Here is a 13,354-nt window from a genome sequence, read left to right on the forward strand (position 1 = left end):
ACTGACATTGTTTATAACATAATTGCTGTACTAAAGGATGTATATGTTTCCAGGTTCCAAGACCCAAGATGAAATCTATAAAGGCAGAAGAGACAAACCAGGAATTGATAAACTGGTTAGCATCAGACAGGCAAAGTCAGTCAGGTAATGCTACTTTAATTTTGTCTTCCTTGTTTTGTTTTTCAGTATAACTTGAGGTTACTTATACAGAACAGCTTGTTGCTAGCTTTTGTTTTACAAAATTCCTGCAACTTGACATTCTAACAGATCAGTCCCTTCTGTTTTTGTAGGGCATATGTTAATTAACTTAATGTTGGGGAAGCCTGACTTTCACAAAGAAGTGGTGGAGACTTTTGCGAACAAAAGTGGCCAGACTGCATTAATTGAGATGCTATTTGAAAGTCGAATATCTACCGAAAGGTCTTTTCTTGCCAATGATGATATCAGAAATGTTACAGGAGCACAACCAGATCTGAATGAACTCATAAAATGGGATGATGGTAGGAAACTTTCAAGATTTGAAATATTCCTATGCTTTGTCTTTAGATTGTTGTATAATGTCCAATATTGGCTTCCTATGCACTTTTGGTTATGCTGGTTGGTTTTGTAGGGCATGTTCTTGCCACGGTAGCTGATGCTGTGCTTTTTTCCTCTGTGTGGTCTTTTCTGAAATGAGGGAGGGGAAGGCATCTTGAGTATGTTCTGTTAGGTGGGTGTCTAACGGGTAGTTGTCTAGGGTATGTATATATAAAGTAAATTTTAATGTAAGTAGTCAGATGTGCAATGAAGCTAATTCTACATCCGGCTTTATTGATTACAAATTACAATTTAGGCTGCTACATAATTTAGTTACATTCTATACTTGTGTCTATCGTACATAAGGATTTTGTAACCTGTACTTTTTCAGCTTCTGTTAGATTGCATGGTGGAAATCTGCAGCATCTTGTTTGGCTTGGTTTACACCAGTTTTCAATGGGACAGTTGCCTGTGGTCCGGAATTGGCTTAAGCAGTTATTTCCTCGACTGCCCCAGGAAGCATCACGGCTTGAAACAAATGCTCCTGAGACTATTTGCATTTTGGATCTTGAGGTAAGATGAAAGCAATGCTAATTTTTGAAGTGCTGCTATAAATGGATGATCTTGATCAATATTAAAATAAAATATTTTTATTTCAGGTTTTTCTTCTTGGAGTGATATATTCAAGTCACACACAGTTAAAAGATAAATCAAATCTTTACTACAGTTTGCACCAACCAAGGTGCATGCCGCTACCAATCAGTAAACTGCTCTATACAGACCGACAAAGAGCATGGTGGGATGCTGTTTACAGCCTTATCTACAAAAGAGCGCAGTAAATATGCTAATTTTTTTAATTAATTGACTGCATATTTTGAGTATATTGAGAAAGCAATTTTTTTATTGCACCACATTTCTTTGTTTTTTAAGACCTGGTACATCAGCTAAACTAAGACTATTGATCCAACGTGAACTTGGTATCTTGAGGACACTAGAAAAGCATGGACTTCATCCTGCCCTAATTATACACTGGGCACAAAGCCTCATCAACATTGTAAGCCTTAATTGCTGTGCTTTTTGGGGAAATGTGATAATTCAGCTTCCATTATGCTGTTGTATGAAATGCTTAATTACATCCCATGAACTTTCTGTTGAAAGATCTGTTATCTGGCAAAACGGCTCGCTACTCCAGGATCATCCTGGCAAGCACGCAACTTTCCTTCTCCCCCATCCCCTCCGTGCTAGCTGACATTGTAGATGGTTTCCTTTTCTTCAGGTACTGTCCCCTTCCCTTTCAGTGCAATTGTCACCAACCCCCCCCCCCCCTCCCATGGACCCTGTTGTTTCAAACTATCACCGCATCTCCACACTCTTCTTTCAAGTCCCTGCCATGTTGTGTCTCAAATCCATGCCATTTCTTCTGACAGTGTTTGAATCTCTCCAATCAGTTTTCTGCCCTGCTACAGTATTGACACAGTGATAATCAAAATCACAAATAGCATTTGACTGTGACCATGGTGCACTATCCTACCTTGACTGCTCTGCAGCGACCACAACATCTTTCTCCAGTGCTCCTCCTGTGTTATCTAGCTTCGTAAGTTTGGTCATGCTTGTTTCCATTCTTACCAATCCAAGCATTCTTACCTGCCAGTACATCATTATCACTGGAGTTTCCCAAGGATCTAGCCTTGGCCCAATCCTCTTTCTCACCTGCATGCTGCCCTTCGGCAACATCCTCTGCAGTCATAGAATTTGCTACTACATGTATGCTGACGACATCCAGCTCTACTTCTCCGCCACCTGTCTTGACTTCCCCACCCCCTACTGCCTTTGTGGCGTTCGACTGCTTGCCCGACATCTTGGATGAGCTGCAATTTCCTCCAGTTAAATATTAGAAAGACTTAAGCCATCATTTTTGCCTCTGAGGCACCTCCCAAACCAATTCCATCCCAATCACTGCCTCTCCGGTTGAACCAGACTGTTTGTTTGCAACCTATGCATTTTATTTGCTTTCTAAATCAGTGATAACATTTTTGTTATTGTGTTGTAACTTTGAATGTGCCGTTATTGTTTCAAAAATACCAGTTTGCAACTTTTAAAAGTTTCATTTGACTTTTGTTTTGTCGATGCAGGGAAGTGGGTTAGATTCATACTATGACCAGAAAGAATACATTGGACGGAGTGTCTACTATTGGAGGAAAGTTCTGCCCTTACTGCAGAGCATCAGAAAGAAAAGGAGCATTCCTGAACCTATTGATCCATTGTTTATACACTTCCATAGCAAGGATATTAAGGTACCAACGTGGGCATGTAGTTAATCACCTGAGAATTGGAAATGTCAATGGTCGTGCATTTGATAGGGTATCATTGAGGTGTTGCCCAGCGTACATCAAATTTCTATGTCAGACTTGCATGAAATGTCATTCATAACTGAAAACAGCCAATTACAACTGAACAGATAGGGAACATATCAATCAACAAGTAGCAAGAGGGAAATGAAAACCGCCAATCATGAAGCTGAATAACACTACAAATCAGAACTGGGTGCTGAACAGCTCCCAGTAAAATCGCAAATCACTCCAAGCAGTTGATATTTAAATAAACTTTTGGCTGCCATCTTGGGTGCTGCACTAAGCTGAGCACTTAATGTTGGAAATAATATAATAAAACGACAAAGTTTCAAAGAAAATAATTACGTTTCTGCATTTGAAAGGCCTAACAATATTTTCTGTCTAAGACAGAGTCTTGTGTTTGTGCAGGTTCCTATAACTCATCGCTGTTAGTTGAAGAGGCTACAGTTCCAGCTTGCACTGTGTAACTACTAGAAGTTTTTTGATAGGCTGTCCTTTTAACATGTGTCTGGACTTGTAAGCATGCCCCTCCCACTCCTTTCTTTCACTGGAAAATTGCTGCTGATGTAAATGCTACACAAAACATTTTTAGAAGCGGCCATTTTATTTTGTATAATTTATCAAAAGAAGGGTAAAGTGTGAACTCCTAACTTTTTGAAAGCAAAAGGTATGCACTATATTTTCTGATCTCTCACGTCTACGGTCAGGAAGTACAGTAAGACTTGAATAGGTACAGCTGAGGAGAAACCAGTGAATAAGGAAAGATTTGAGGAGAACTCTGAACAGGTCTTTGTTTTGTAATGTGTTCTAAATAGTAACGCCAGATGTATTTCTTTTAGTATCTATTAATTTCAGAACTCAAATAACCAGGATTCATAAAGTATATTGTACCATTCAATTTGGAAGAAGATTCTGAATAAAAGTCCTGAGATTAAATAAAGTTCATTTAAATACTTTTGGTAAAACTACTGTTAGAGCTATATATGTAAAAAAAAAAGAGAAATACTAACTAGGCACAATAGAACGCAAACCCTTAGAGCAAGGTGAAGACTGATTTCCCATATTATATGCAGATTTATTTTTCTATTTATCTGCAGTGGATAAGAAACACATTTCCCCATAAACTAATAAAAATTGCATACTGCACTAATCTTTCCAAATTATTTCAATTGAGATTTTCACCCCTCCCATAGCCTGCTACAGCATAATGAATAATACCATGGGAGATCAGTTAGTACTAATGAACTTTCAAAAGTTCTGAATTTTATGTTTCTTCAAGAATACAGAAGTCCCCATTTTCATATTTACTTATGAGAGGCAAGCTACATCTTGGAGGTGAAACAAACCTACCCTTTTGGCAAACCCCTAAAAGATGAGGACCTTAATAGAATTATGTAAATTCTGTTGCGAATGTTCATTTCCGAAATTATTCAGCTGATCCAGCAGCTTCTGGGAGACAGAAGTGAAGGGGATGTTTGTCTAATCGTCGGGGGAAAAAAACTACAAGTTTCAAAATGCTGTGGATAAATAATGGTTGGAAGCAAACTAAAATTGATGGGGCATATGGGGCCCAAAGATATGCTACATGTTATAAGATTGAGAAAGGAGGCTAAAAGGAGAGGAACCACTTCTTTTCACTGTACAGCAATGATTTGTATATAGAACTAGAGGGAATAGTGTTTGTATTAGCAGACGATGCTAAAACAGGAGACATGGAAAAATAATTCTGAAGGCAGCTGCAAGGGGATATTGATGAGATGGTGAAATAGGCCAAGAAATGGCAGATGGAATTCAATGTCAGTAAATATGAGGTGTTGCATTTCATTTTATAAAGAATGCAATTTATAATTTGGGAGAAAGCTAGAGGAGAGGAATTTAGGGAGGGGTTCTGGTCCACAACATTAAAAGCAGCACCTCCAATGGATAAAGCCATAAAACTAATGGCATACTAGATTTTATGCAAGAGGTATGGAATATTAAAGTCAAGTTGTACTGTGTACAACCACAGCTGGAGTAGTGTGCAGTTTTGGGTTCCACACTATAGAAAGGATGTTGAGGCAGTAGAGCGAATACAATGCAGATTCACTGGAATGCTGCCTGCAGTGAAGAAAGACTTGAGAAAAATAGAGGCTGTTTTCATTTGAACAAAGGAGATGATGGGGAGCGGTGGGGTGGGGGGTTAAATATATGGAAGGATAGGACAGAGTAGATAGAACAGACTCTTTCCAGTGATTCTATGGGCTAGAGCTAGGAGATCTAGATATTTAGAACAGAGCAGAAGAAACTATTTTTATAAAGGGCTGAGACTGGAATGCACTACCAGAGTAAGTGAATGAAGCAGAAATCATGTCAACATTTAAGAATAGGTTAGGTGATTAAAGAAAAGGCGAATAAAGGAAATGGTAACTGGGCAAGCACATGGGATTAGGACTGAGAGTATAACCACCAACACAGACTGGTTGAGACGAACGGCCTGTTTTCATGTTGTCATTTCTATGTAATTCTATATAACTAAGGCTACACAAGACTGAGATGCTGTTCTTTATCTTTCATGGATAGTCTGTCTTTTAATTTGCCTGTGTGGAGAAGGAAATTGGAGCATAAACCCTTTCCAATCTTGATAGCCAAATTGGAAGTTGAGAGTTATACACACAACTCAAACTATTAAACCCTAAAATAAATACTCATTATAGCCTTAAATAAAAACAGAAAATGCTGGAAAAGTTCAGCAGGTCAGGTAGCATCTGTGGAGAGAGGGAAGTGGGTTAACATTTCAGGTCGATGACTTATTGTCAGAACTGTTTTAAAGATGATGGGCTGTCCATGGAACAGTGTAGGAGGCCAAGGACAGAGAGTGGGATGGAGAATTAAAGTGGCAAGCGACCCGAAACTCCGGGCTGCAGTTGCGGACAGAAGGGAGATGGTCAGCAAAGCGATCACTTAATCCGCATTTGATCTCCCTGATGTAGAGGCGACCGTGTTGTGAGCAGCCGATACAGTATACTAGGTTGGAAGAAATACAAGTAAATCACTCACAACTGGACGGAATGTTTGGGGCCCTGTGGTACGGGAAGAGGTGAAGGGACAGATGTTGCATCTACTGCGCCTGCATGGGAAGGTGCCGAAGGAAGGAGAGCAGGTGTTCGGGGTGATGAGGAATGAACTAGGGTGTCATGGAGCGAACAGTTCCTTCAGAATGCTGAATGAGGAGGGGGAAGGTGCGTTTGGTGGGATTGTGTAATAGTCCTTTCCCTGCCTCTGTACTTGCTTAAAACCTGTTACATCTCTAACCTTTTTCCAGTTCCGATGAAAGGTCATCGACCTGAAACTTTAACTCTGTTTCTCTCTCCACAGATGCTGTCTGTCCTGCTGAGTATTTCCAGCATTTTCTGTTTTTATTTCAGATTTCCAGCATCTGCAGTATTTTGCTTTTGTATATTCATGTATTAGTCTTGTTTGCTTAAAGGAAATCAATGATTCAAGTAAACTACTGCTTAAGTTGTGGACCTGTGAGGGAACTGCTGACATATGACTTAAATATCTACTGTTATGTAGTGGTATTGGCACTTGAAAAGTAGAATAGCAATGGCAGTCACATCCGTCCTAAATGGAAGACCATCTTAAAAGGGTTACAGCATATAAATGAGATCTCTAAACCAGCATAACTAATTTAAAATGGAAATTTGCCCATTCTTAAGGATTATCATTTGGGTCATTGGTTTGCCATGACTGAACGTCAAATTCTGTTTCTATTACATGAGATTCTTAAGTTTTTACCTGTGCTTGCAGATCACATACTGTGATTCAGTTTTCTCATGAAAACCTAAAACCAGTGGCCTTGCTTTTAGTGGAGCATGACCAGATACTGTACTTGTTAACTACCAATGCTTCACCCATTTGAAAAATAGATGGAATGCTTGTTAGATCCAAGAATAGAGAATCGCCATGGATGGAATCTAATATTCTGTTCTGCAGCGCAACATGTTCTGGTTTTAAGTGTTTTTGGGAGAAGATCGGGTTGGGTGGTGGATTCATACACCAGATGAAAAATTTAAGCTGGGGTTATGGCAGACATTCAAACAGGAAGTCGTAACATGTATGTGATTTTTTGCTTAAAATTTCGATTCACACTAGTATTAGATACTGAAGTACCCATTTTGGCACTGTATGAATTAAGAATGTTTATTTATTTTAGGTCACTGAAGTTAAAGATTATGAAAAGGAAGTGGAGATTGCTTTTGCTCATCTTGATGTAGTTGATGGAAAAATTGATGAGGCAATTGCTGCTTTTGAATCAATCGATAATATTGTTGCACATTGGAATCTTGCTTTGGTAAGTGATGGCTGTATCTATTATATTTATAGACATGTCTGCAAGTGCTGGGGTAACTTGCATTTTACTGGTTTTGTTAGATATTTCACCGGAGGTCTGAAGACTATGAAAATGGCGATGAGATGGCTCCTGATGAACAAGAAGAATGTAAAAATTGTTTGCTTAGCAGCAGAGAATACCTAAGAAAGGTCCTGAATGAAACTGAATCTAATGATGCAGCTATTGACAGAGTAAGTGCCCACTTATTAATAAATAGTATAGCATCCCGTTGATGTGAATAAACTTGGTTATTTGAAAAAATATTACAGTATGTTGAAACGAATTCAATATTAGGCCGACAGATGAATTACTGAGCCTTATGGGCAAAGTAATGGCAGATTAGAATTCAGTTCTTAACTTTATTAGTAACTGTCATACTTCATCCAAGCTCAATATTAGCATTCAATTCTTTGGATCCTGAATGGCTCAGCAAGTTTATCCAGTTAATAACTGAGCTATACGGACTAGGAATAGGAAGATCGTAGGCTCAGCCCCTGGTCTTTGCTGACTTGCCAGATCTCCACCTTGGCACTAGAGAGGGTGTTAAAATTGGTCTCTGTGCCCATGGGTTAAGGAGAGGGCTCCTGCTGTCCCTGTTTAGTGACTATCCTGCAAGTAGATATTGGATGAATACAAGATCTGGCTAGGCTATAAATGCTCCACTGACTAGCCTCCGGACAATTCTCTCCAGGCTTGTGCATGGCTAATAGCTATTTGACTAAGACACTTATGGAAGCTTACCTTTGGTGAATAAGGAGAAGAAAACTGTAATTTATACTTGATGTGCATCAATACTTGAGACATTAAACTGAGACCAGATCTCCATGTTCCAGTATCTACTAAGAGGAGACTTCTTCCCAGTCTTCCGGCCGATGCCACTAAAACATGTCAATTGGCCATTATCTCAGTTGCTGTATGTGGGACCTCATTCAAATTGGTTGCAGCATTTGCCTGCCTAAGTTACTAGACTTAACTCATTTGGCTTTTCATAGTCTACTTTTGTTGCCAATTACTCAAAGGAGGAGGCTAGACACACAGTATATTCCCCTTCTGAAGCCATGCTGACTGCTGTTTACTAGATTAATGTTGTCGAGATAATCTTTGAGTTTACTCCTGAGATTCTGTTTTACATGGTATGAAGACTGATGGTTCTGTAGTTTCATTTTTGTCACCCTTCCTGAATATGGACACTGCAAAAGCCTATTTCAGGCCTGCTGGTACCTCAAGTGTCCAGTGATTCTCTTATAATTGTCAGTGCCTCACGTCTAGTCTCGGCATTCTGAGATAATTGCCATCTGTCCCGGGGAAATTACTGGTTTTAAACCGTTTTGACTTCCATTTCATTCAAATCAAGTCATTAATCTTGCTTTGGTTACCTCTGGTTGGGGAAGACTGCTCATGTTTTTTCTAGTGAATACTTGAAGGAAGTAATCATTTAGAATATGAACTATTTAATGCTCATCCTCAGTTTTGAGCCAGGTTTCAGCTTTTATGGTTTTTGCCTATTCTTTCCTCGTCCCGCCTGAACACTCCCCTCACCCATTTTTTCCATTATTGTAGTTTTACAATGTCTGTCTTTTTTTTGCTAGTTGCCTGTACCAATAGATACAGTGAAAGAAATGCTGGAGTTGGTAAATCAGCATCTTCAAGAATATAATGGAGATGTGCTTGACCAAGGAGAAGAAATAAATGAATATTCCCAGATAGCTGAAAATGGCACTTCTATGGAGTCAGTAACATTGCAAGTAAAACATTCTACCCCCTCTCCAACAAAGCTTACTCCATCACCAACCAAGAGTTACAAGGTAAATTTAGTATTTGCAAATTGACTTGTCTACAAATGATAAAATGGCATAAATTTCTGATTCATACTTTTAGTGGGGAAATAATTTTTGGGCTGTTGATGAAAGTGAAATGCCATTCCCCTCCCTCTTCATTCTCGTCAGCATCCACTGCTCCCAGATCAGAGGTTTGTTTCCGTTTTCATCATCTTAAACCTGATCTCGCACCTACAATTAGGTATCCCTTTGATCTCGTTGAATTCGTGTATCCAGTTTACTAAAGCATCAAGACCAATTGAAGGCTATACTCAATTGTTGATACTTTGTCTTAAATATCCAAAACACAAGAAACTAAATGATTACACAAATATTAATATGATGGATACTTGGCAGTTTGTGTAAATTTAAAATATCTGTGGACTGGATACTTTATTCAGTTACACAGGAAGAGGGAGATGTTACTTTGAATATAATTTTACCTTCTGTAAATGCCAGAATAAAATTTCTGTTGTGTATAAACTGCCCTATTCTGAATTTGCTCCTTGTGAGAAATTGATTTGGTGTAGAACTTAATTCAGGGTCTTTCTTTAGTGGTCTCCAAAAACTCCACCTCGCTGGGCTGAAGATCAGAAACATTTGCTGCAGATGCTTTGCCAACAAGTAGAACAGCTGAAGGTATGTAATCTTTGGAAGTGTCACAATTTCATGTGTAGGTAGTGGTGAATAACCTGGTGAAATGCAATAACAAAAAAGTAATACCTATTAATTGACTGGTCCTTTTATCCTGTTTGTTGCTACTTAATAATCTTTTGGCATAACTGATTTTTTTTACCAATTAAAAGACTTTTTGTATATCCAGTTTTACATAAAATGAGATGTGGTTATTTTATGTAGGCTAACATGAATAAATGTGTTACAAGATAGTGATGTTTAGTAATTCATATGATGTGCTAAACCACTTGGGCAAAATTCAAGTGGTTTATCTATGTTATCTTAAACATGAAATGTATTAAGAACATAAGAAATAGGAGCAGGAATAGGCCATTCAGCCCTTCAACACTGCTCCACCATTCAATCAACTCCACCTTCCTGCACTAACATAGAAACGTAGAAGATAGGAGTAGGCCATTCGGCCCCTCGAGCCTGCTCTGCTATTCGATGAAATCATGGCTGATCATCCAAATTCAGTACCTTGTCCCTGCCTTCTCTCCATATCCCTTGATCCCTTTAGCCTTAAGAAATCTATCTAACTCCTTGAATATATTTAATGAATTGGCCTCTACTGCCTTCTGTGGTAGAGAATTCCACAAGTTCACCACTCTGGGTGAAGAAATTCCTCCTCCATCTCTGTCCTAAATGGCTTACCCCTTATCCTTAGACTGTGACCCCTGGTTCTGGACTCCCCCGCCATCGGGAACATCCTTCCTGCATCTAGTCTGTCTAGTCCTGTTAGAATTTTATAAGTTTCAATGAGATCCCCTCTCATTCTCCTAAACTCCAGCGAGTATAAGCCCAATCGACCCAAGCTCTCCTCATACGTCATTCCTGCCATCCCAGGTATCAGCCTGGTGAATCTTCGCTGCACTCCCTCCATGGCAAGAACATCCTTCTTCAGATAAGGTGACCAATATGCAAGATGTGGTCTCACCAAGGCCCTGTACAACTGCAGCAAGGCATCCTTGTTCTGTACTCGAACCCTCTCGCTATGAAGGCCAACATACTTTTTGCCGCCTTAACCACCTGTTGCACCTGCATGCTTGCCTTCAGTGACTGGTGCACAAGGACACCCAGGTTTTGTTGCACTTCCCCTTCTCTCAATCTATTGCCATTCAGATAATCTGCCTTCCTGTTTTTGCCACCAAAGTGGATAACCTCGCATTTATCCACGTTATATTGCATCTGCCATGCTTCTGCCCAACCTGTCCAAATCATACTGGAGTTTCTCGGCATCCTCCTTACAGCACACACGCCCACCCAGCTTTGTGAAGTCTGCAAACTTGGCGATATTACATCTAGTTCCCTCGTCTAGATCATTAATATATATTGTGAATAGCTGGGGCCCTAGGACCGATCCCTACGGTACCCCACTAGTCACTGCCTGCCACTCGGAAAAAGACCCGTTTATTCCAACTCTTTGCTCTGTCTGCCAACCAGTTCTCTATCCAAGACAATACCTTGCCCCCAATCCCATGTGCCTTAACTTTACATGCTAATTTCTTATCGAAAGCCTTCTGAAAGTCCAAATACATCACATCCACTGGTTCTCCCTTCTCTATTTTACCAGTTACATCCTCAAAACATTCCAGTAGATTAGTCGAGCACAACTTACCTTTTGTAAATCCATGTTGACTTTGTCCGATCCTGTCACTGTTTTCCAAGTGCTCTGCTATTACATCTTTTATAATGGACTCTAGCATTTTCCCCACTACCGGTCTATAATTCCCTGTTTTCTCTACCACCTTTTTTAAATAGTGGGGTTACATTAGCTCCCCTCCAATCCATGAGAACTGTTCCAGAGTCTATAGAATTTTGGAAGATGACCAGCAATGCATCTACTATTTCTAGGGCCACTTCCTTAAGTACCCTAGGATGTAGATTATCAGGCCCTTGGGGATTTATCGGCCTTCAATCCCCTCAATTTCCCCAACACCATTTCTCTACAAATACTGATTTCATTCAGTTCCTCCCTCTCATTAGACCCTATGTTCCCTGACATCTCTGGGAGGTTATTTGTGTCCTCCTTTGTGAAGACAGAACCAAAGTATGTATTTAATTGGTCTGCCATTTCTTTGTTCCCCATTATAAATTCCCCTGATTCTGACTGCAAGGGGCCTACGCTTGACTTCACCAATCTTTTTCTCTTCACATATCTATAGAAGCTTTAGTCAGTTTTTATGTTCCCTGCAAGCTTACACTCATTCTCCATTTTCCCCCTCTTAATTAATCCTTTTGTCCTCCTTTGCTGAATCCTAAACTGCTCCCAATCCTCAGGTTTGCTGCTTTTTCTGGCCAATTTATATGTCCTCTCTTTGGATCTTATGCTATCCCTAATTTCCCTTGTTAGCCACGGTTGAGTCACCTTTTTTGTTTTGTACTAAATGACTGAGCATCCACAGCCTTCTGGGGTAGAGAAATCCAAAGATTCACCACCCTCTGAGTGAAGAAATTTCTCCATCTCAGTCCTAAATGGCCGAACCCTTATTTGGAGGCTGTGACCCCTAGTTCTAGACTCTCCAGCTTGGGGAAACATTCTCCCAGCATCTACCCTGTCAAGCTCTAAGAATTTTGTTTCATTGAGCTCACCTCTCATTCAACTAAATTCTAGGGAATATTGTAGACTTTATTTGCACAGGAATTCATTAGAAGGATGGGCCAATTCTATATGGACTTTTGTCATGGCAAAAGAATCTCGTGAAATTCATGGAACGTAGTTAATAGCAATATACTTGTCGGACAGTAATTCAGGTGTTCTATGACGGAGTGAGGACAGAAACTTACCAGTCAGTAGAAGGTCCATGCACATTCAACTGTGGTAGTACCTTGTGTAGGAATAGCATATCCTGTATACAAGAGTATGAATGACATAATTTGAGCCTGTATTCTGAGTAGAGGGAGGTGTTCCCTGATTTCTTTTTGTGTTGATTGTTAATTCAAAAAGTGATGTCTGGAGTCTTGGTTCCCCCTTTTTCCTTAGATTTAGGAACTGCATTTTGCATGGCTGATTTGAATAGAGGATGAATCTGTTCCTGATCCATGCCCATGTCTTCCTGTGTTGATGCATTAAAATAAGTGTGTATATTTTTTTTTAAAGTAGTAAAGATATGGTCAATTTGATATGTTATTAAAATACTCCAGGGTGAAGTGCGTGAACTGAAGCTCAATAGTTCAAATACAACTGAATCGCCGCATCCTCGATGGCACACAGATAGTTATGGTGGAGATGCCCGTCCGGAAAGCTATCAGGGACCACAAAGTTTTCAGGGGGCACCTTTAACAGGTAAATCCAAAAGCAAAATACTGTGGATGCTGGAAATATGGCGCAAAAACAGAACAAGCTGGAAATTCTCAATAGGTCAGGCGGCCTCTGTGGAGAGAGAGAAAGAGTAATCTTTTCAGGTTGATGACCTTTCATCAGGTAAATCCAAATTTGTAAACTATGTTGTCGGGAGGATCAGTGAAGCTTTCACTCCTTGCCACGAATAAAGATGGGCTATCAAAGTTTCTATGCTTCTCTCTAATATCAAAATATTAAAATTAGTCCATAAAATAAGTTATAACCTACTGATATTCTAACCACATGCAGCTGTATGAGCAATTATGTACGCGTGTTAAGC

General features: G+C 39.7%; 1 protein-coding gene across 4 annotated transcripts in view; it reads left to right on the forward strand.

Annotated features, from left to right (window-relative positions):
* The window catches only part of ranbp2 (RAN binding protein 2), a 69,564-nt gene that overhangs the window by 17,068 nt on the left and 39,142 nt on the right, over nt 1-13,354 (forward strand). For all 4 annotated transcript variants that reach the window (XM_085999020.1, XM_085999021.1, XM_085999022.1 and 1 more), the window contains exons 8-18: nt 54-144; nt 291-500; nt 908-1,089; nt 1,176-1,351; nt 1,447-1,570; nt 2,649-2,810; nt 7,063-7,200; nt 7,281-7,430; nt 8,829-9,044; nt 9,612-9,695; nt 12,876-13,017. In XM_085999020.1, the coding sequence (XP_085855146.1) occupies nt 54-144; nt 291-500; nt 908-1,089; nt 1,176-1,351; nt 1,447-1,570; nt 2,649-2,810; nt 7,063-7,200; nt 7,281-7,430; nt 8,829-9,044; nt 9,612-9,695; nt 12,876-13,017 (1,675 nt within the window). The remainder of the gene's footprint in view (nt 1-53; nt 145-290; nt 501-907; nt 1,090-1,175; nt 1,352-1,446; nt 1,571-2,648; nt 2,811-7,062; nt 7,201-7,280; nt 7,431-8,828; nt 9,045-9,611; nt 9,696-12,875; nt 13,018-13,354) is intronic.

This window comes from Somniosus microcephalus, chromosome 10 (genome assembly GCF_052327205.1).
Source record: "Somniosus microcephalus isolate GS21.2 chromosome 10, FLI_Smic_1.0, whole genome shotgun sequence".
In the NCBI taxonomy this organism is placed as follows: domain Eukaryota; kingdom Metazoa; phylum Chordata; class Chondrichthyes; order Squaliformes; family Somniosidae; genus Somniosus; species Somniosus microcephalus.